Source organism: Carassius gibelio, chromosome B22 (genome assembly GCF_023724105.1).
Source record: "Carassius gibelio isolate Cgi1373 ecotype wild population from Czech Republic chromosome B22, carGib1.2-hapl.c, whole genome shotgun sequence".
Classification (NCBI taxonomy): Eukaryota; Metazoa; Chordata; class Actinopteri; order Cypriniformes; family Cyprinidae; genus Carassius; species Carassius gibelio.
In genome coordinates, this window is record NC_068417.1 from 33,510,231 (window position 1) to 33,533,244 (window position 23,014).

General features: G+C 38.1%; 1 protein-coding gene across 4 annotated transcripts in view; it reads left to right on the plus strand.

The window, feature by feature from the left end:
- The window catches only part of LOC127987454 (dystroglycan 1), a 33,712-nt gene extending 22,307 nt beyond the window's left edge, over positions 1–11,405 (plus strand). For all 4 annotated transcript variants that reach the window (XM_052589798.1, XM_052589799.1, XM_052589797.1 and 1 more), the window contains exon 3: positions 5,688–11,405. In XM_052589798.1, the coding sequence (XP_052445758.1) occupies positions 5,688–7,970 (2,283 nt within the window). In that variant the 3' untranslated portion in view covers positions 7,971–11,405. The remainder of the gene's footprint in view (positions 1–5,687) is intronic.
- Positions 11,406–23,014: the final 11,609 nt, after the last annotated feature.

The window sequence follows — 23,014 nt, forward strand, 5'->3', positions numbered from 1 at the left end:
CATAAAATGTGTTGGTCCCTGTAATAACGCAATACTACTTGCAAACACGTGGTCCGCATTCTGGATGGCATAGAGCTTTCAGAAAACTGTGGGCTGACGCATGGGAGGTGCTTTACATTTAGATCAACAGCATAAACAAATCTGTTTGTTTTCCAAAATTTCTGTGAGGGCATGGAATTTATTTTCTGCTTTTGTGTAGCTGATGCTACAATCGGCTATTTGTATAAAGCCCAACAAGGTGTGTGCTTCTAGCAGCTTGTCAGCTTGCATTTCTTTCATTCTGAAAACCGAGCAGTGCACTAATGGTGCAGACACAATGCAGCCCTGACCAGGCATCTTTTGTTGACCACCCAGCCATTTATGAGACATTTTTAACCACCCCGTCCATGTCAACTGTTGTTAAAAGCGTGACCCTGTCCGTATCTGTTCATTGTGTTTCTCCGTCCCATCAGAATGTTGGGTGGCTCTCCCAGAGTTTCTTTGTAATCCTACATTCACTGGATCATTTCTGCCCTGTCAAGCGCATTTTTAAGTTGAAACCACAAGCCCCTTTGTGCACTTTCGGAAAATCTGTCTTGACAGCTGTGCCAAAGAATCCACCGCCCAACAGTTAAAGCTGCCTACAGCTGTTCCTTTGCATAGCCATTCAGACCTGTCCAGACTAATAGCCCACAGTGAACTTCCCCTCTCGTTCCTTAACAGCATTTAAAATCATCTTTGCAAATGATAAATAATTTTCTGGTGTCATGAAAAAATGAATTGAATCTAGTGGTTGACTGATATTTTTTTTTTTTTGCCGATATCTTGGAAAGCAAGGGGGTCTATATATGGCTGATATGTAGCTTATTTAAAATTAAAATTTAAAGCATTCAGTTCACATGGACCGACCATCACACAGAGAACACGCGATCATGCCAGATAAAAATGCACACTTCACAAGATCTCAAAACTTGAGTTTGCAAGGTTTGTGAAATTAAATGGTCATTAGCCATTCAAAGATTTGTTTAAATTATATAAATGCGCATTTTTTTAATCCTGATTGCAAACAAGAAAGTATTATTTTTGTCTTTCAATTACTTACAATATAAAAGCAACCATTATAATACTTTTTGCATAGATTAATTATATCTGATTATTAGACAAACTTATATCTGTATTAGACAGAAATGTTAATGACGACATCGAACAAGATGGAGAATGTGAGCACTGTGTGCTTATGCGTTGCCTTTCTCAGCATCGTCAAAATAAAAGTCCCGCCGCGAACACGTCAGCCAAACAGAAAAACGTAACTGCCGATTCCGATATTGGAAAAATGCCAAATAATGGCCAATATATCGGCCTTGGCGATATATTGGTCAACTGCAGTGTTTAAAAACTTGGATTGGTTGCACAAAAAAACCTAGCAGAGTGGTAAAGGTGATTATGATCATACTGTCATTTGTAAATATGGCCTCAGTATATAGAAAGATACATAGATAACATAGGTAATTTTCCTACAATATAAATGCATAAACCTGAATTTAAAAAATAAAAATAAAAGTTTACATTAACTTACGACACAAACTATAATCTTGTTTACACTTAATATTTCAGTTGAATTTTGATTTTATTTGAATTCTAATAAAATACCACTCAGTAATATCTTGAGTCAGTAAAGTCCAAAGACCTTTGTTCACACCAGACCCATCTGTATGGTTTCCACGAAATGCTCGGACCCTCAGATATTCATAAATAACCTACTGTGCAAAAGATCCTTTTGAAGTCACTGACCTACTTCATGCTTTTACATTTCTTGCCTCCATTTTATCAAAAGGAACCAAGGGGACAGGCTTAAAAAGAGAGAACTTAACATCCCCTTGTCCTGTTTTGAACATAAATAAAACAGCACAAAGCTCTAGTCTTAAATGTCAAAGCCAATTGACAATTGCTCAATCATTTTGAGATATGGAGGCAGATGCTAATGTCGATCCTGTTTGAACGACTCAGCGAGCTTCTCTCTCCCTCATCCTTTCATTTCTCTGAATTCCTCTCCTCCTGCTCCTTCACACTCGTCCGTGACGGCAGGATCCTTCATCTTCTCTCCAGCCCCTCCCTTTTTCAGCACAAAGACTGGCACTGAAACCTAATTAGCCTCAGCAGTGAGGCAGTGGAAAAGTTGTATTCCTGCAGCTGATAATAAAATGGCTTTGGAAATATGAGTCACTGTATGTCGAAGGGGAGACGTATGTAACTCAAGATTGCTCCGTCTGGGTCTCGTGGATGCATATTCGCCTTTTTGTTATGATGCTCTCTGCATAGCAACCAGCTTTTGCGGTGCCGGTGTCATAGCAGACTAGAATTACTCTGCCGCACCACTGGCCTTTCAGCAGTCTTTATGCAGCCTTCTCGTTTTCAGAAACGAGGTCCTGTAATTTCTCATTTTAGGTGGGATTGAAAACAAAGGGAACAGAACACAGCCTTTGGCTTGTGTGAATGAAACAACACTGCGGTGCCTGTTATGTCCACTAGAGGGCAGTTAGGGGTTAACTAGTTAAGTGTCCTTGACCGTTCTCCTTGTGATTGTTTCAGGAAATGGAGCTCTGTGGATTTACACCATAAATAAGCCCCACTTTTAGAATTTATCCCTCTTTCTTCAGGCTCCTTATTTTGCAGATGTCCTATCAAATAGGTCCTATGTTGAATTCAAATGTCGAGTTACTGCATATGCCCATCTCCACCAGTCAGCCATGAATGACAAGGCCAGAAGAGCTGTAATTTTCACTCTTTCATAACATGTCAGTGTTTCGATACCAATCCAAGATAAAGAATACTCCTTGCCATTCATGAGATTTATCTTCACTGCATTTTTCCCCCCCTCTACACGTTAACAGTTTTCTCCTTTGTTCATGCTTGTTTCGCCGCTAGGATCAAAAGCTGACATTCCCTCCTCACCGAATAGCAATTTAAAGTTTTATTATAAACAAACAGCTGCTCTCCCGGTGAGCCTTTTATTCTGTTTCCATTTCATTCCCTGTCTAGAAAAATGTCAGCATGCAGAATCGGCATTCATATGATAACTTTCATTTACCCAGATGAAGGTTGAAGAAATGGAATGCCATCAGCCACTTGAAGCCTGTTTTGATTTCTGCTAGACGGCTGAAAATCCCTTCCCCTTTGTAAATCCCTCTTTTAAGTGACCTAAACACACCCCACATTTCATTTGTAATTTTCAGCACAAAAATGGGTCATGTTCCACAGTCCACTGGAAATGGCCATCCGTTTTCACTAGGTTAGAGTGGGTTAGATCACTTTTTTGTCATTCTGTCTTGAAATTAGAAGTGCAAATACTTCGCTCCTCAAAATGTGATGTGTGATGAAGCATGTGCAAATGTGTTCAGAGACAGAGATGAGTGGAGTTGCATGAATTTTTAACCAAAATAAATGGGTTAGTCATTTCTTGTAAACAAATGCTTGGCCAAACTAAAGGGCTCTCCCACTTCAAATTCTCCCCACCGCCTCCTTTGTCTCCATTTCTCTCTCTAATATCACAAAGACATGCCTGAGCCTACTCCTTCAGAACTATGAATCTTATCTTTTCAGCTGTCTTCATATCCCAACAATGGGATCTTTTATTCCTGCAGACTCTTCTGTAAGCGTGCCCTAACAATGGGCGGCTTTATTCGACCCACAACGAAGGGAGTTTTGATTTTTCCATGTAATTCCTTCATTTCAGTGGGGAAAAGTTTATTCTTCTCATCAGGCCTTTTAGATTTTGCTATTACAACCCTATCACAGAGGTCCCAAGTGTTGTTAAAGGGATGGTTCATCCAAAATTAAAATTGTCATTCAGATGCTCACTTTTACGTTGCCCCACACTTGCTTGACTCCCTTTCTACTGTAGAGCACAACAGCTCTAAAAGTTTGGCAGAATGTTAAAGACTGACAGTCGCCATTCCCATTCCTTGTATGGAAAAAGATTCAGTGAAAGGTGACCCAAGTGGGCTCTCTCATTTTGCTTAACATGACCTTTGGAAAGGAATGTGATTTTCTACATGTGCCATTTGGAAACATCCCAACAGCTTTGCCGCAGCAACTGAAATAGGAAGGAAAAATCAACTCGTAAATATTCTCGTTGTTGACGTACTCTCTGCACTCGTTTCTGTCTTTACTTGCTTTCTACATTTAAGTCAAGAGAAACATGCCTTTGGCAGAAGTTATACTGTCTTTAGTGTGGGTTGCATGAATCATCACTATGGAAACTATGTGGTTCCCTGAATGTTAACGTGTGTGTGTGTATGTGTGTGTGTGTGTGTGTGTGTGTGTGTGTGTTCGTTTTGTCACTGATGCTCTAGTTTCAGAAGGCAGCATTGAAGACTTGCCTTAACCTTCCGTTTTGTTCTAAAGCAAGGCCTGAAGAGGCACCAGAATGTAGACACATGCCATCTGTGCCATATGTTTCATTGCAGGGATGGTTTCAGTTTGAATATAAACAGAATATGTAAGGTAATTTTTGCCAATGCTGTATATCTATTAGCTGTGGTTTTTACAGATAATGAGGCGAAACGCAAGTATAGATTCAGTGGCAGTGCAGAATCAATTCTCTAATTGAAGGATGATTCCAGAATTGATCGTAGTTTGACACATTCTGTAATTGATAGCTGTGGCCCATTTCTGTGTTTTAAAGGAATAATTCACCCTAAAATATAAAAGGTTTCCAATTTTCTTCTCTTTTTTTTATACTCTCTAATGTCATTCCAGATTGGTTTGACTTTGTGGAAACAAATTTAAATTTGACAGCTTCAAGTGGTGTAAATGATTGTTATTTTGCATCTGCTAAAATACCACTGTTCTGTGCAAGCCACATACCTTTTGAAGTGAAGCTGTGTTGATGTTTCAAACACACACTATCAATCAACAAGACTATAGATTAGCCTATAATTAGACTCCCACCTGAATTATTAATGACTCTTAAGTGATCAAATAGGTTCACAATCAAACTCGCACACATGTACTGACTGGTTGATGGGAACATTCAAAATCAAGATTGTGAAAGGCAGAGAGAGGGGTGTGGTGCTGGTGCATTTTTGTGTCTAAACCTTTTGAAGGCTGTCAATTTAAATAAAAAGCCCAGCTGCTGATGCCCTCACTCCCTTAGTGACTGCGGTGCACTGGTTTGAGTTTTAATGACCCAACCCATGAGCTCTGGGTCTACATAATGTATGAACCAGGACTTATTAATGATCATATTAAGGGGCTGGAAGCAGAGGATGTATTTTTGCATTTGCAAAGAAGCGTGTTTTTGCTAATGGATCATCTCAATGCCATTGATTCATTATTGGTTATTTTTGATTGAGCGCTCGTTGAACATCTCTCCAGCTGGTGGAGTATCTTCTGCCGCAGGGAGCTCTATGCCACTCTATGAGCACTCATTCATTTTAGTCTTTACTCCTCTTACTGAATTTCAAGATACTGACTTTGCTCACAACCAGGAAATACTGAATACAAAAACTACAAATGATGCGTCAAAGACAGCTTTGATTCATGTGATTGGATATTAGTCATATTATAAAGTGGGATTTACATTCAGGTTTTAAGTTGTTTGACTTGGCAGTGCATATCTGGAATCACTGTAAGCTCATTTGTCTTGTTACATTTCAGATTCAAGTCAATCAAGTGTGGTAATTGTTATTTCTCCTCCTATTTTACAGATCACAGAAGCAAGCAAGGATGTGCTCCCAGCATGGTTGCACTGGGATGCAGAGAGTGGCACACTTCAAGGCCTTCCTCTAGAGACAGACAAGGGTGTTCACTACATATCTGTTTCTGTTTCTAATGAGAGCCAAGTCTCCCATAGCCCAGATGTGTTCTCCATTGAGGTGCACCCAGAGGAGCATGCTGATACTGACCCTTTTCAGCTTGCAATTCAACAGTCAGCCAGCAATGATGTCCAACCTTTCATCTGTGGCAATGAGGAACCTGTTACTGTCCTTACTGTCATTCTGGATGCTGACCTCACAAAGATGTGCCCGAAGCAGAGGGTGGAACTACTTGCTAACATGAAGAAGTTCTCTGGCATGGGACTTCAGCACATGAAGATTTTGCCTGTGGTCAACAACCGTTTGTTTGACATGTCTGCTTTCATGGCAGGCCCGGGAAATGCCAAGAAAGTGGTTGAAAATGGAGCCCTTTTGTCCTGGAAACTTGGTTGCAGTCTGGATCAAAGCAGCATTCCTGATATCAGTAGTGTTCAGGTTCCAGCAAAAGAGGGAACCATGTCTGCACAGTTGGGATATCCGGTCGTTGGATGGCATATCGCTAACAAAAAGCCCCATGTACCTAAAAGGGTGCGAAGGCAGCTCAACAACACCCCCACTCCCATGCAATCATTACCACCCCCAACAACTTACCCTGACCCCCCAACCCGTATCGTTCCCACACCAACTTCTCCATCTATTGCTCCTACCTCAGAGAGTTCTGCCCCACCTGTCCGTGGTCCTATGCCACTTCCTATGAAACCTACCATTCGAAACAAAGATCCCCCTGCTTACACTCCAACCTTAGGCCCCCCTCAGCCAACACGAGTAATAGACACCACCAGCACAATTACCATCCAGCCCACCATGACCAGGCCTGTGTATGTTGGGCCCTCTGTGACCCCAGCAACACCCACCACCAGGAAACCGACCAGAAGACCTACAAAGAGACCCAAGACAACTCCGATACCAAGAGAACCCAAGACTACCACAACCAAGCCACCAAGGCGCACAACACCCCCTGTTATCCAAATCGAAGGCAATATAAAACCCCAGCTGCAAAACCCAATCGACCAGGTGAATGCCTACGTTGGCACCTACTTTGAGGTGAAGGTTCCACCTGATACATTTTTCGACAAAGAGGATGGAACTACTGATAAGTTGAGACTCACCTTGCGCAAGGGCAATGATGTGGTTGGAGATGATTCTTGGATACAGTTCAACAGCACAAGCCAGTTGCTCTATGGATTACCAGACCAGGGGCATGAAGGAAAACATGAGTATTTCATGCAAGCAACTGACAAAGGAGGTCTCTATGCAATAGATGCCTTTGAGGTCCGTGTTAATCGATGGGGAAACAATGTTAAGTCACCGGTCTTGTTTACTGCTGTATTTGAAGGAGATGCACGTTCAGTCACCAATGACATTCACAAGAAGATCCTTCTCGTCAAGAAATTGGCCCAGTCTTTTGGTGATCGCAACAGTAGCACTGTTACACTGAAAAACATCACGAAGGGATCTATCATAGTTGAATGGACCAATAACAGCCTTCAGCAAAACCCCTGCCCAAGAGAGCAAATACAGCAGCTGAGCAGAAGAATCTCTAATAATGAGGGTAGACCCTCACCACAGTTCACGCATGTTATGGAACCAGATTTCAAGGCCTTAAATATCAATGTCAGAGGCACAGCAAGCTGTCGCAATTACATGTTTGTCCCATTAGGTGAGATCCCAGATCCGACCACCTCTCCTGTTACTCCCGCTGTGGGTGCTGGAAGACAGAGCAATGATGATGTGTATCTTCACACCGTCATTCCGGCAGTGGTGGTTGCAGCAATTTTGCTGATAGCGGGAATCATTGCCATGATTTGCTATCGCAAGAAGCGCAAGGGCAAGCTGACCATCGAAGACCAAGCAACTTTCATCAAGAAAGGAGTGCCCATTATTTTTGCGGATGAGCTTGATGACTCTAAGCCGCCCCCATCTTCCAGCATGCCCCTTATCCTTCAAGAGGAGAAGCCTCCGCTTCCTCCACCAGAGTATCCCAACATGGCTAGTCCAGAGACAACACCTCTGAACCAGGACCTTTTGGGAGAGTATACACCGCTACATGATGAGGATCCTAATGCCCCTCCCTACCAGCCACCACCACCCTTCTCTACACCAATGGAGGGGAAAGGATCCCGCCCCAAGAACATGACCCCATACAGATCGCCACCCCCTTACGTGCCACCCTAATGTTTGCCAAAACCTCCGGAGCAGGAGGATGGGGAACTTTTGTAGTTCCACACCAGTGCGTTGTTTCTTTGCATTATGGGATTTTTAGAAGGGGCGGGGGGTGTTGCAAGTTGGGGTTTGAATGTGATGGGATGATTTTGTTAAACTGAACTCTTAAGGAGATGTGGGAGGGTGGGGCAAGTGAATAGTCTACAAAGGACAGCAAAAACAACCTCAGCCTCTGACTACTCTGGTTATTGCTAAACTGTTGGGATGTACCCTCCAGTCCTGGCATTTTGTGTCTCGATGGGCTTTTTTGACTAATTATTGGTTTTGTTTTGATTTTAATTTTCTTTTTTTTTCTTTTTTTTGTTTCACGATTTTCTGACTCAGAATCAAAACTCCTTGCCTAACAGCACTCTTTCTATCTTCTGAATTCGTTAATCTTGGATAATATAAGTGGACAATAAAGCTGACTGCAGGTGCAAAAGGTTTCATTGAGAAATTCAATAACGGAAGGGGAATAAAAGAATGGCCTTGAGGGACTTGGACAGCCATGCAGACAGTTACGTGAGATGTCGATTCATTATGGTTTTGCCTTTTAACACACAATTAAACCGTTTTTATTGTTCTTCACATTTCTAGTTAAATCACTACAAGAAGAGGTAGCCAAAATGAAAGATTTGTTTAATCCACTGTATATTTGAAAGTTGTTATGCTCGATCACCTTTAATTTTTATTATAGATTTTACTTCCTTTTTTTCTTTTTTAGTTTAAGTATTACACTGAGATAAACACTATTTTCCACCTCTCAGAAATGCTAAAAACATATTAAATCAGTGAGTGACCATCACAGTGTGTGTTCTGACTTGAGATTTGTGCTATAAAGTTCTTGCCAGCCATGTGAAACTTTTGGAGGCGGTAATCTCATGAGTGAGTCGTCTATGCAGATTCTGCCTTTGACCTGACAGGCCGGAGCCCGGTACTGATCTCACTTAATCATATTTCCCATAGGCCATGAAGAAATCTTGTGATTTAATTGGTTGTACAGGTTGACGGGGTCTTGACATCGTTAATTCTCTCATAAGACAGCAGGAACCATGTTCAGCACCCTCAAGTCAAAACCGCCAATATAATGGTTCACAAGTGAGATTCAAGCTACCGAGAGTCATTGAGACGGATTGCTCAATTTCAAAGACTTGATTTAATCAGAACAAGCTCGGGTTTCAGATGATTTGTAGTTTTTCTTGCTTTCTTTTGTTTATATATATATATATATATATATATATATATATATATATATATATATAATATCTTAGTGATGATCATGGAGTATATGCCTTGAATCCACTCGAAATAATTCAAAATAAAGACTGAAGATTATAATAATGGTGACCCATCCTCTACACAGCGGTATTGTTTATTAAATGTCATGTCATAATTATATATTTGCAGTTGAATGCCATATTTTGCCTTGGTGGTATCGCAGCAAGTGTCTTCTGTACATAATATTCTGCCTGTGGATATAAATGTATAGTCTAAACGTGTGTAAATCAGATATGGTAAAAAAAAAAAAAAATTTACCGTTTGTTTTAGATGAGGGGTGATTATTTTTTATATATAGTGATGGTTATTGAAAAAAAAAAATCCTTGAGCAAGACCTGGAATAGGAGGAGTGAAGAACTGGTTTCATTTACAAAAGCATCATAAAACTAGAAAAAATGAAAGGGGGAAAAAAGATTGATAAAATCACAATCTACTTTTTTACAAAGTTTTTGATACAGCCTCAAATTGTTTATTAAAACAAATATATAGTGTATTGCAATTTGTAAAACTCTAGTCCTGGTAATTGATTCATTATATAGCTTTCCCTCATGGGTCTTTTTCTTAGGTGGTTTTCTTTAAGTTTGCTTTAAGCTTACAAAATAGAAATGGTGGACTGTGTTGTCAGGGAAAATGTCCTATGAAATAGTATTATTATTTTTCTGATTTGTATTTTACGCTCATTTGTTTTGAGGTTTTGAATTCAAAAGTGACAATTGCAATAATAAAGGTGTGGCGTCGTCACGGCTGGTCAGTACAAGTATTGTGCAAGATCTGTGTGACGCAGAACCTCCTTAAGTCTCACAACCCCAGAATTGTTTTGCCATGTAGGAGGTTATGTATGGATCTATTTTTGAGTGTGATCATAACTTGTATTTTTATGCTTCCATTTAGCCTTTATAGATTTATCAGCAAACCAAAATCCATGGAGGTTTGATTGATGTTTCATTTGTGCGTACCAGCAAGGATGAAGATGGAAATGGTGCAGTAGGATTTAGGTACAAAAACATTGCAAAGTGCACTTCATCATGGTACGGCATTGACAGAGTGCAAAATCATTTTCAGTATTTTTTCAAAGAAGCAAAGTTGTGTATTTGTTTTAACCCTGAATCTGACGAATCTGGTAGATTTATACTAGAAATTAAAGCAAAAATAATCACAGTTTGCCAATGGGGTAAGAAAAGTGGCTATTTATTGTCATACACAATTTTGCCTTTTACGTAAATTTCTGTTTTTACAAAAACACTTTTTAGGGGGGGTGGGGGGGCACAGTGTAAAGCTACTGTGTTCTCATTAGCACAACACTGAATAAATAAATATTTTAGGTGGAAAAACCAAAGATGCGGATTACAAAATGGCTTTCGTTTGCTACCGTTATGTCTGCTTAAGTTGATGTCTTTTTCATTTTATTCCGTACAGTCTTGAATAAAAGCAATGATGAATAAGTAAAAATATGATAGTTTCCCCTCCGTCCCTTTTATTTATTTTAGTCTGTGTATGTATTCAATTTATTTGATTAATTTCACAAACCCTGAGCTAATGTTGAGTTTGATCTATTTTGCAATGGTTTTTTTTTATTCTTTTGCGCAGCTATTTTTTTTTTTTTTTTTGTCAAATCATTCAGCCTTTCATATATTTTTAGCCTTCACAAAACGATTTGATTATACTTTCTGTATGAATATAACCAATCCTTAAAAACGAAAATGGTTTAAGAGAGGGAAACCGTTAGTAAGTTTTTGTGTGTATGTGTGTGTATGAGTTTATTTCTTTAATTTTATAAATGTATGTCTTTTCTTTATTATTTTTTTCTTTTTTTTAAGCATTTTGTCTGAGTTTTAACAATGTTACAAAGTGTGCAACCTGTATTGCAAAGACAAGCTGAGTTGACAAAAGATTGAACATTTAAGCAATGCATTGGGTCCAGGTGTTAGAAATGACAATGACAATGATGTGTTGAGCGAGACACCTTAGAGGTCAGTTGCTGCGAAGAAGTGCAACCTAGTAAAGAATACAACGCCAACGTAATGACAAAAAACACTATTCATTCTCTTTCATGTTACACAGCGTTGGTTAATTTATGCCACCAAACACTGTATGTTTAAATCTTGTATTAAAAAGTGTTCTCACCGGGAATGTGTGTGGGTTCTTTGATAATCTTGAGTTTTGCGCAAACTGATTGCGATCTGACCACCCACGTGCATTAGGTGTTGATTCATATTATACTGCATGTAAAAGTCTTGTAACAATAATATTCATAACTACGGAGGTTAAAGAACGATCTTGGTTTAAACTAAGATATATGAACAGTTTATTAATACAGAAAATAATTGCACCTATTTAAAACCAACAAAAAATTTACAGTATTTACAGTAGTAGTCTGTTGCGATACACTTCAGATGAGTTTTTAAAAGCATAAATGTTCAGTGATTTCATTTTTGTTTTACTAGAAATTGTGGGGTTAGCACCTTTTCAGTAATATATATATACACACACAGCGTTTTGTCAAAGGATCCTCCTCTGTAAGACCCCTCATTACCATCAAAGAATGTGAACCCTCCAGCAAGTGACCTTTTGGGTAGAGCACTCTTCATAAAACCCTTTTGCTTTTGAGGATCTGAAGCGCCCTCGATGGCATTGCAGCCTTTAAAACCCCTTGACAGCTGGAGATCAAGAAGAGAGACCAAATGTTTCTTTTAATTTACTGCTTGTCTATCACAAACGAGATTCATTTGTTTTGTTTTTTTAGATGAATTACACACGCCATACCTGTTATGTTCCCTTTGTCTTAATTTAGAATAAGGAACAAAGTAGACAGTGTGTCTCTCTTGTCAGACAAATTGAGAAGGCAAAGATGAAAGATGGTAGATCTGTTTCCATCGTGAGTCTAGCGTTTGATGAACATGTCTTTATTTAGCTGTTTTCTCTCACAACCTTGTAGGAGAAACTTTAGAGATCCCGGACGAGCCCCCATTTCAAATGCGTATGATTTTCAAGATAAACAGGATTCACATCAATACCACTGTGTTGAAGCTTTCCTAGAAATGTGTCCTTCACCATTGGTGGGGCTTAAAAAAACATGAACTAACCTTTTTCATCTTAGTCATTTTTTTTTTTTCTCAATCATTCAGAACATATACTTTCAGAAATTGTGAGCATTCAGTGTTCTCCCAATTCTTTCAACGGTTTAGATCACCTTGTATACAATGGTTTTTCATCTGCCCTTGAAATGCGACGTTATGTCTCTGAAGTTTCTAATAGGATGCAATGTTGCAGTTTACAGATTGTAATATAAGTACAGGCTACATATAAAGATTAAAGAAGATTCGCCTCTGAGGATGCCTCCTGTTAAAACGTACAGATGGTTGTGTCTCCAAGCTCTTGTGTTTACTTAACCATGGGCATTAGGATGGATGAGCCTCTCATGCTTTTCAGATACTGCAATGATACCCTACAAAACACAAGCTTTCTTTCTTTGTGCTACCGAGTTTAAAATTAGCATACATTAAACATGATATAACTGGGGGCTTCACATTACTTTAGGGGCATCACTACAGTTATTTTGGTATTCAGGATTAATATATATATATATATATATATATATATATATATATATATATATATATATATATAATTATGTGTGTAGTTTGGTTGTGGCTCTTCCAGTCTCTTAAAATGTATCATTGTCTGGGTTATATTTTACTCCAAAATCTGAAGAAATTAAATATATTGCACTTAATGAAAATGAAGCCTTGATTAGCAATAAGATTTGGATGACATTTAAGCACTCTTGCCTCTAATTCTCATTACCGTAATGAAAAACTTAAACATAATTATTTTATCTTAATGGAAGAAGTTGCACTGCTGCTTTATGCAGATTTATGTATAAAAAAGAAAAGGAAAAAAAAAGGTTTTTATAAAAAAATTACTCCCATTTAAATTAATAATTGGAAGGAAAACATCTGGACCACATTATGGTAATTAAAATTTTGTGAAAATATTTGCATAATTGCCATGAAATTAATGTGAAAATAATGGTCCTGAAATAGACTTCCTTTTTTAATGAACAATATAGTTAGTTTACTTGTTAATTTTATAAATTGTATTTTGTGGTGAAAATAGCCTGCAAGCTTTACCAGTTACCAAAACATTATGCCAAAATAATACAAAAATTTCTCCAGTTTTTTTTTTTTTATCATTGTATTGCCATCTATGACCACTTCTTGAATCGATCATTGGTTAAAAAAAAAAATATATATATAAGTTTTTAGCCCGAAAATCCATGATTGTTTTCTGAAGTGAGAATCTTCCCATTTTAAAACCAGACAAGAATTTAAGAATCCTCCCATTGTTCTGTCTTCTTCATTTGAGTATATCCAGGCGCCACATGGTAGACAGTGGCAATTCATAAATCCATATGCGTTGATGTAGCATCAAAAAGCATGTGGCTGTGAAAATCAAACGCAGCATCTAGGACTCCACGTGTCAATGCAGCCAGGATTTATTCCCAAGATCTGCTCACAACGTGCTGAAATCTGCACTGGAGTTCCGTTGGGTCTCAGTTCGACATCTGCACTGAGTGTACCACCAATACTGTATATATCATGTAGGAGAAGAGGAAAAGTTTTACTTTGCTGTGAAAAAAAATAAAAATGACGAGTACAGCTGAATAAAATGTATTAATGGTTCCACTGATTGGAACAATTTATTTGATTGTCGAAATGTTGGACGTACAAGCCTTCATTAATAAATTGCTGAGGTAGAATGCTATTCACCACCCATGCTCTTAAAGTCCTATGACAATACCATGGTATTTTGACTGGATTATAGAACTTTGTTGATGTGCCACTGTATATGGATATGTAAAACCATGATTTTGACATGTTTACCATGTTTATATATATATATATATATATATATATATATATATATTAGAAGTACCTTGTAAAAACTTTAGTATCATTTAGTATAATGGTATTATAATTTTGGATTAACTGAACCATTACCATGAGTTTTGTTTAAGTATCATGGTAATACCATGGTATTCATCGATGTGCTATGTATAACTATTCATTGCCATAATATCCATGCCATAACATCATATATATATACACACACAACGCTTCACAGTGATTTTTAGTAATAATATAGCCTACATAATAGATCGCTACATGATATTTCTCAACAGCTAGGTCGTAAAAATCACTGTTTTTGAAGTAATTAATTGTTTGTAGAGAGACACGGGTAAAGCACACGCAACTGTCATTCTCTCTCTCTCTCTCTCTCTCTCTCTCTCTCTCTCCCTCGCTCTCCCGATAATCAGTTGGTTCTTGGCCTCAACATCCTTTAATGCATGGAAAGTCATTGATGATCTTTTACATGTATATACAGTTGTGCTAATAAGTTTACATACTTCTTACAGAACATGCAAATATATTAATAATTTTAACAAAATAAGAGAGCTCATGAAAATTGCATGTATTTTTTTTTTTTTTTTTTTTTTTTTACTGTCCTGAATAAGCTATTACACATAAAAGATGTTCATATATACTCCACAACTAAAAAAACAATAACTGAATTTATAAAAATGACCCTTTTCAAAAGTTTGCATACCTTAATTAATAAAGAATCTTAATTCTGTCTGTCATTTCCTTTATGATCCATGGCTGTTTTTCTGTTTTGATATAGTTGTTCATGAGTCCTGCATTGGTTCTGAGCAGTTCAATTGCCCATTGTTCTTCAGAAAAATCCCCCAGCTCCCGCACATTCTTTGGTTTTCCAGTGACTGTATGATTTTGAGATCCATATTTTCACAATGAGGACAACTGAAGGACTCATATGCAACTATTACAGAAGGTTCAAATGATGGCCGATGCTTCAGAAGGAAACCATTCATTAAGAGTTGGTGGGTTTTCATACTTGGTTTATAATTTGTGTCAGTGTCACTAAACTATGATAACTTTTCTGAACACATTAAACATTTATTTTACAGAAAAGAATCAGATGAAGCAGCATATTTTTGGACACATAGTATCATAATGTATTTTTACTGTAACATTTAAAACCACTATATGTGCAATATTGTCTTTACGTAAGTTGTGGAGGCACCCCTTGTTCCTCTGAGAGAACAGATTATTAGCATTCGACTGGCTCGTACTAGCCCAGTCTCAGGATCAGTTATGTGCACACAGGGGCTTGGTACTTTCACACCTCAGCCAGTGGGGCTTTTGGGTCAACTGGGAAAAGAACAAACTCCCCCTGATGTGGAGGATCTCTTTTTTCGGTTTGGAGCTGGACTCGGTCTAACAGACTGCTCACATCATGCAGGCATTCTCAGTTAGTGTTGAACTGTTTTAATACATTCAAAAGCAGGATGGCGGTCCCACTGAAACAGTTTCAGAGGCTCCTGGGGCATATGGCAGCTGCAGCGGCAGTCACACCACTGGAGCTGCTTCATATGACACCACTTCAGCACTGGCTCTATGGCCGAGTCCCGAGGTAGGCGTGGCAACGTGGCACTCACCGGGTCCAAGTTACACCGGCCTGCCACGAGATCTTCACCCCATGGTCAGACCTTTGGGTTCTCCAGGCAGGAGTGGCCCTAGGCCAGGTCTCTACCACCGGTTGGGGGGGTCACGATCGATGGGCTTTGCAGTGTCAATGTGATTGTCCCACTTCATGTCTTGAGAGATGGTGGTTCTCAGGAATCTGAGTAACTCCACCACCACCACCACAGTTCTGTCTATGATGGTGAGTGGGGGTAATGGGGGGCTTTAGTCCCCAAGAATAGTTGAAACAGAGTCCAGGTGTTGTTGTTCTGCCTCGTTGATCTGATAAGCGAGTATCTGTAAAGCTGAGCTCAAGTGTGCTTGAGGAGGTATGTAAACACTCACAAGAATGAACAAGTAACACTCCCGCGGCGAATAGAACAGATCAGATTCCTTAGGTGGGCAAGAAGGCTAAATCATCCACGGCCCCCTCTATACCCTCTTGGGACCTGACTCTAGTGCTCAGAGCACTACAGCAGGTCACATTTGAGCCTTTGCAGACAGTCTAGCTGAAGTTTCTGTCAATGAAAATACTGCTCCTGCTTGCATTGGCCTCCATCAAGAGGGTAGGGGACCTGCAAGCATTTTTGGTCAATGATTCATGCCTGGAGTTCGGGCTAACTCTCAGGTAATTCTGAGGCCTTATTATGTACCCATGGTTCCCACTACTCCCTTCAGGGATAAGATGGTGAGCCAGCAAGCGCTGGCCCCGGAGGAGGCAGACCCAGCCCTAGCTTTGCTCTGTCCCATTTGAGCATTGAGATGCTATGTAGACTGGACACAAGGCTTACGGTCTTCAGACCAGCTCTTTATCTGTCACAGAGGCCAGCATAAGGGGAATGCCATCTCTAAGCTGAGGATGGCCCACTGGATAGTGGATGTCATCACCGTGGCTTTTCAGTCACAGGGTGTGCCCTGCCCACTCAGGTTGCGAGGTCACTCTACTAGGAGTGTTGCATCATCCTGGGCACTGGCTTGTGGCACCTCACTGTGGAGCTGTGGGCTGGATGACCCCTGTCATGTTCGTTAGGTTCTATAGCATTTCGTGTGGATCCTCCTGTGTTTTCACCTCAAACAAGTAGAAGCACTGAGAGGAACCAGCTTCAGGTTGGGTCCATAAAGTAGACCCTGATTAGCTCCTCCATCGCCTCTGCAGCCAGATGTGGCGGAGCATTCAGTACCAGGCACTAATTGAATGGGTATGTTTTCCCAGTGTTATCCCAGTTTTACTCAGAGGGTAGTGCCATAGTAGGGGTGCAGGAGGCTCCCACAGTGCTCTCCCTACCCTCAATACCATGACTAAGGTGCCCTTGAGCAAGGCACAGAACCCCCAACTGCTCCCCAGGGGCAGCAGCATAAATCGCTGCCCACTGCTCCGGGTGTTTGTTCACGGTGTATGTGCACTTTGGATGGGTTAAAAGCAGAGCACAAATTCTGAGTATGGGTCACCATACTTGGCTGTATGTCACTTCACTTCATAGGACACTGGAAGGGGCAGTATCTGTGGCCTGTTGGTAGGGATCCCAATTTGTTGGTCATCCGAAATGACGTTGAAAGTGACCGACTAAAAGGAAATGTCTCAGTTGCGTATGGTATATCCTGAACGAGGGAACGGAGACGTCACTCCCCATTGCCACAGCTCCTATACCACCACTGAGGGCTCCTCAGCAAAAACCTGAATATGCACTGCACCTTCTGTCTACTTATACTCACTCTTTGGTCAGAGGCAGCTGGATGCAATAATCATATATCAATGTACATTGGCTCATTTAGATTGCACTCAAAGTAGGTTGGTCTATCTAAGCGAGATCCCAATTCGTTGGTCATCCTACATGACATCTCCATTCCCTCCTTCATGGAACAAGGATTACCATACATAACCAAGACATACTACATTTTTTTAAGTACCATGGTACTATCATTATATATTTTTTATGTACCATTCAAAATCAATTACCATAATAAATACCAAAAGTGCATGACAATACCATGCATTTTGAACATACAGTAATTTTTTTTTTTTTTTTTTTTTTTTTTTACATGAAGTTCCATTTTAAAAATATAGTATATGGATGTTTTAATCAGTTAGTAAACATTTTTTTTTTTCTAACTTTTATGATATCCTTATATATTTGAATTGTCATATGTATTGCCACTGCAGTATTTTGTTAAGGGTTGTGGTAATGTCATGGTATTTGTTGATGTACCATGCAAAATCATTTATTTCAATAATATATATAGAAGTAAATGTTATCCCCAAGTCTTTTTGGAGTACCATAATGAACTTTGTGAAGTACCATTGAAACTCCTATGATATCGTCATGTTTTTGAACAAACTGTAATGTTACTGTTTTTGTACTAGTATCATGGTAATACCATGATATTCTGTGAACTACTTTAATATTGTCATGTAAATATCATAATTATTATTCTGAATATGAAACTGTCTCATTAGCATTAATGTATACTACAGTATTGTTATTAGTTGTCAGCTTGCATAAACGCAATTTTGAATTTTTTGCCCATTTCATTTTTTATATTCACTGGTAAAAAAAAACAGTACTGCTAGACCTAAAGGGACAAATCATTATGAGTTAGAAATATTCATGAAGTAAATCTATGCAAATTCTAATCAGACATGCACTGTGATGGAGAGCTTATCTCAAGGACCACGTAGACAGAAATTACCCAAGTCTGTTGTCAATTTAGAGCAGACGTGTGATTTAAACCCACATGAGCTGCTTCAAGTCAAGGCTGTTTGCTTGCAGAACACATTCTCTGTTCGGGACTTCACCATATGAGCGGGGAACGCCAGTAGAGTTAACAGGCTCTTCCATTTATCTCTTTGATATGTGAATTCTGAAAGATGACTGCCTTCTTTAATCAGTGGGAAATGCTTTAAACTTTTCTTTCCCACTGTTACTTAAAGGCATAGTTCACCGAAAAAAATGAACATTTTGTCATTAATTACTCACCTTCATGTCGTTCTAAACCCATAAGACCATAAGATATTTTATATGATTTCTGAGAGCTCTCATACCCTTGATAGACAGCAATGTAGGTCTAAAAACAGCAAAGAGATCAGTAAAAGAATCCATATGACATCAAGGGTTAAACCGTAATTTTACGAAGCTATGAGAATATTTTTGTATGCAAAGAAAACAAAAATAATGGCTTTATTGAACAATTTGTCTCCTCTGCATCAACCTGGTACCATTTTGGAGAGTATTCACCGAACACACACATATTCTATTCTGTGTCTGATTTCTTTGCATACAAAAATATTATTGTAGCTTCATAAAATTACGGTATGTCACATGGATTATTTTATACCGATCTCCTGCTATGTTTCTGGACCTTGATTGTGGTAATTACATTGCTGTCTATGGAGGGTCTGAGAGCTCTCTGAATTCATCAAACATATCTTAATTTGTGTTCCGAAGATGAATTAATGTCTTACAGGCTTAGAACGACATGAGGGTGAGTTATTAATGACAGATGTTTTTTTTTTTTTCATTTTTGGGTGAACTAACCCCCTTTTCTTTCTTTTTGTTTTGAGAATTAAGAATGACAAGCAATTTCTCAGCATCTGAGGAGAAACCTCCATTGATGCCATATCTCAGATTACAAATCTTAAAACAACAGCCTTACAAAGCCGGAGGACACCTGACTTTTATTTTTTTTATTTTTGTATGAGGCCATGTATTCTGTAGAGGGACTTATTAGAGAATGTCTTAAATTATATTTTCTAAAAACATAAATGCTGCCAATCTCCAAAAACCACCATAAAAGTAGCTCTAATCATTTGGCCACCATATTCTAAAGCCATAATATAGCTTTGTGTGAGGAGAATAACACAATTTATAAACATATTCTCTAATAAGCATCCTAAAGGTTTCAAATTGTACGCACATTTATTCACTTTTTGACTCATTTAACTTAAAGTTCTCTCGTGGCAATTTGGCAAAAGTATTTTACGTTTTGGCAAATTGTTGACAATCTCATTTACATTTTTGTACCATCTTTTTACAGTCCATTGAGGGTGAAGTTTTTGGATACATTTTCATTCCTTTCTTAGAATCAAATCATACAAATTCATACAAAGTCGCCAATTCATAAAATACTTGCGAAAAATACTCCATATGGTGATACACCCAGAAATAATTCTGAATTCTGAATAGTGCTAAAAAAAGCTACATCGCGTATTAAAGTAGAAAATATTGGATGTAGGATGTTTCTGACTTCACACCTCTATTTTCCAGGCGAAGACACCTTTGATTGATTGTTGCATGCTATAAATTTACCCACAAATGAGGTTTGGGAGTAACAGAACTTTTTTTTTTTTTTTTTTTTTGATCATGCATTTCATGCAACTTGACACCGTGACCTAAAGAATTGTTCACATATGGTGTCAGTGTACTGTATGGAAAACAGAAGCTCTGGCATTCTACTAACTAACTCCTTTTGTGTTTCATAAGGTAGGTAAGGAGAGTAAACTCTAACAAAACCTTGTTTTGCAGTGAACTATCCCTTTAAGAACACTATTTTTAACGCAGATCAGATGTTGTTATACCAGAAAAAAGATGGTCAGCTTGGATGGACTTGAAGATAAAAGAGCAGAGGACATCAGATGAGTATGTTCTTCTCCACTCCCGCTCTTGCGAGCACATTCAGATTCGTCCTCAGTAACCCAGGTGTCCCCTCTCGTTGCGCCGTTCCAGGAATGATGAAGCACTGGGCCTCAAGAGCTCCACGCAGGCTGTTGGCACAATCTATTATGCATGATGAGATTTGGCCTCTCTCGAGCTCCCTCCCTCCCATCCTCTCTTGTTGGCCAGCTAGCTAGAACTCATTACTTTGTACTTGTTGAGTGGAAGCCGTTATTTCAGGCCCATTAGTTAGCCATAAGGGATTGTTATGTGACCACAGATGCACATTTGCTTCATGCTAGCCTTCATTTTTTAATCTTGAGAAGCAAATTGAGGTTTGGGGCAAAGTGCCCCGTTTTGTTACTAGCGTGTATGTCCATGTATGCATGGCGAGTGATTGAAATCTGCTTGTATCCAAGAAATTTTATTCAGATACTGTAATGGGATTATTATAACATTAAAGGGATAGTTTTCCTCATTATTTACCACTTGACCCTCAAGTTGCTCCAAACCCATTTGATGTTTATTTTTTTTCAATGGAAAAAAAAGTTTTGAATTGTGAATTGTGATTTAAAACAAAAGAAAATGAAAATAAATATATCTAAATTCATAAATGTGTTTATTTATGTTTTTTTAAGAATATTTTTAAAACATTCTAATACTTTTATTTTGGCAATTAATTAATGAATCAGAATATATATATATATATATATATATATATATATATATATATATATATATATATAGATAGATAGATATATATAAAATTAATAAATGGTTATTTTATAAATCAATTGTCATTCAAATAAATGTGTCATTCGACCTAGTTTATTATTATTATTATTATTATTATTATTATTATTATTATTATTATTATTATTATTATTATTATTATTATTACGGAAATTGGCTGTACAATTTATCAGCAATTGGCCTTAATCTTCTGAGACACATGGTCAAGTTAAAAGCAATTGCTTTAAGAAATTATTAGTCATTAGTCAATTAGTATTTAGTCAATCGATTTTCTGTCATTGTCCCACTAATCAAAATAGTTTAGCAAATCCAGCTTCCGTCTTTAATGTGGATTTCATAGAAAACCTCTCTTGCTGGTTGAAACAATAACGTAAATCTTGCCAGTGGTGGGGAGAATGAATGAAGGCCTGATACATGCACAATGTCCCTTTAATTGTGATCATTGCTGTTAATGCCAGCTTTCTTGCTGGGACTGCTTGACGCATATTATTGGATCATTGCTGTAGCGGACTGGATGACACTTCAGCAATCTTTTTCATTACCAGGTCACATAAATCCTTGCGTCCTCTTGTCACTCTCTCATAAAGCCCTCTAAATGTCATTTCCTATCTAATGAGCTCTTTAGTATAAATATAGAGTTTTGGGGGATTTCGTGTAGTGGCGATTGAGACAGAAATTAGCATAAGTGGGATATGACAAAGTGGAATGAAAGAAAATGACAGAAATAATCAGCGTAACCGTATATGTTAACATCTGATGTTGCTCATCATCCACTAAATGTGTGCTGTTGGCAAAATAAACACGCTAAGCATATGATCACACAAAAGTGAATTTAAATTGGCAAATCCAGTGGCATGAAAGCACACACTATAGTAAGCTGGCTGTTGTCCTTAAATATATATAAAATAAATATATTTATATAAAAAGCTAACTGAAAGTTTACTGATAAAGTCTACCAAAGAAAGCATAAACAGGGCAACAAGCAAAGGTCCTAGTACTGAACCTTGTAGCACTCCAAACTGAACTTGTGTTTAACATTAAAATTAACATTAATCATTAGTCAAGATGTCAATATGAATATATTTATGTACATATGTATGTACATATGTACACACATATACACACACACACATATACACACACACACAGCAGTACTGAGAATCTGAGGGAAAATGTTCTTTACTTTCATCAATATTGAATTATAGAAAATTGTAATGCAACAAAAATGAGAATATATACGTTCCATTGCAAACTTTTTTTTTTCCTAATGTGTTTTTTTTTTGTAGAATAGCATGTTAAGTTAGTGAAAATCAAAACTAGTCAAACTAGTGAAATAGACAGATATTTTCTTGACTTATTTCTTGAGATTCACTCAGTTTATACATTAACATTACATTAATTTCTTCAGCATACAAATGGCCCCATACTCCACATGGTCAATTAGAAATTGAACACACTTTATCTGACTGTCAAAAATAAATTTCTCGAAATGCGTATAATTGTAAATGCTGTGCGCATCTGCAAGTTGTTTGTAGCGTTACGTATGATTAAATATCTAATTGTCAGCAGTGATGAATTGTTTTCTCTCATTCTTGTCGCCATACAAGAATGATCAACTTCCACATCCTCTCTACAGTACAATAAAAGAAAAACTCTAATTTCACATCATCTTTTACGACTTTATTATCCGAGCTATTGATTCAATTCATGTGAAATGGGGTGCCTGAAATCTTACATTTTCCCCATTCTTGTAGCAAGCCTTCTGAATGATACGTGCTTGAATTACCACTGATAA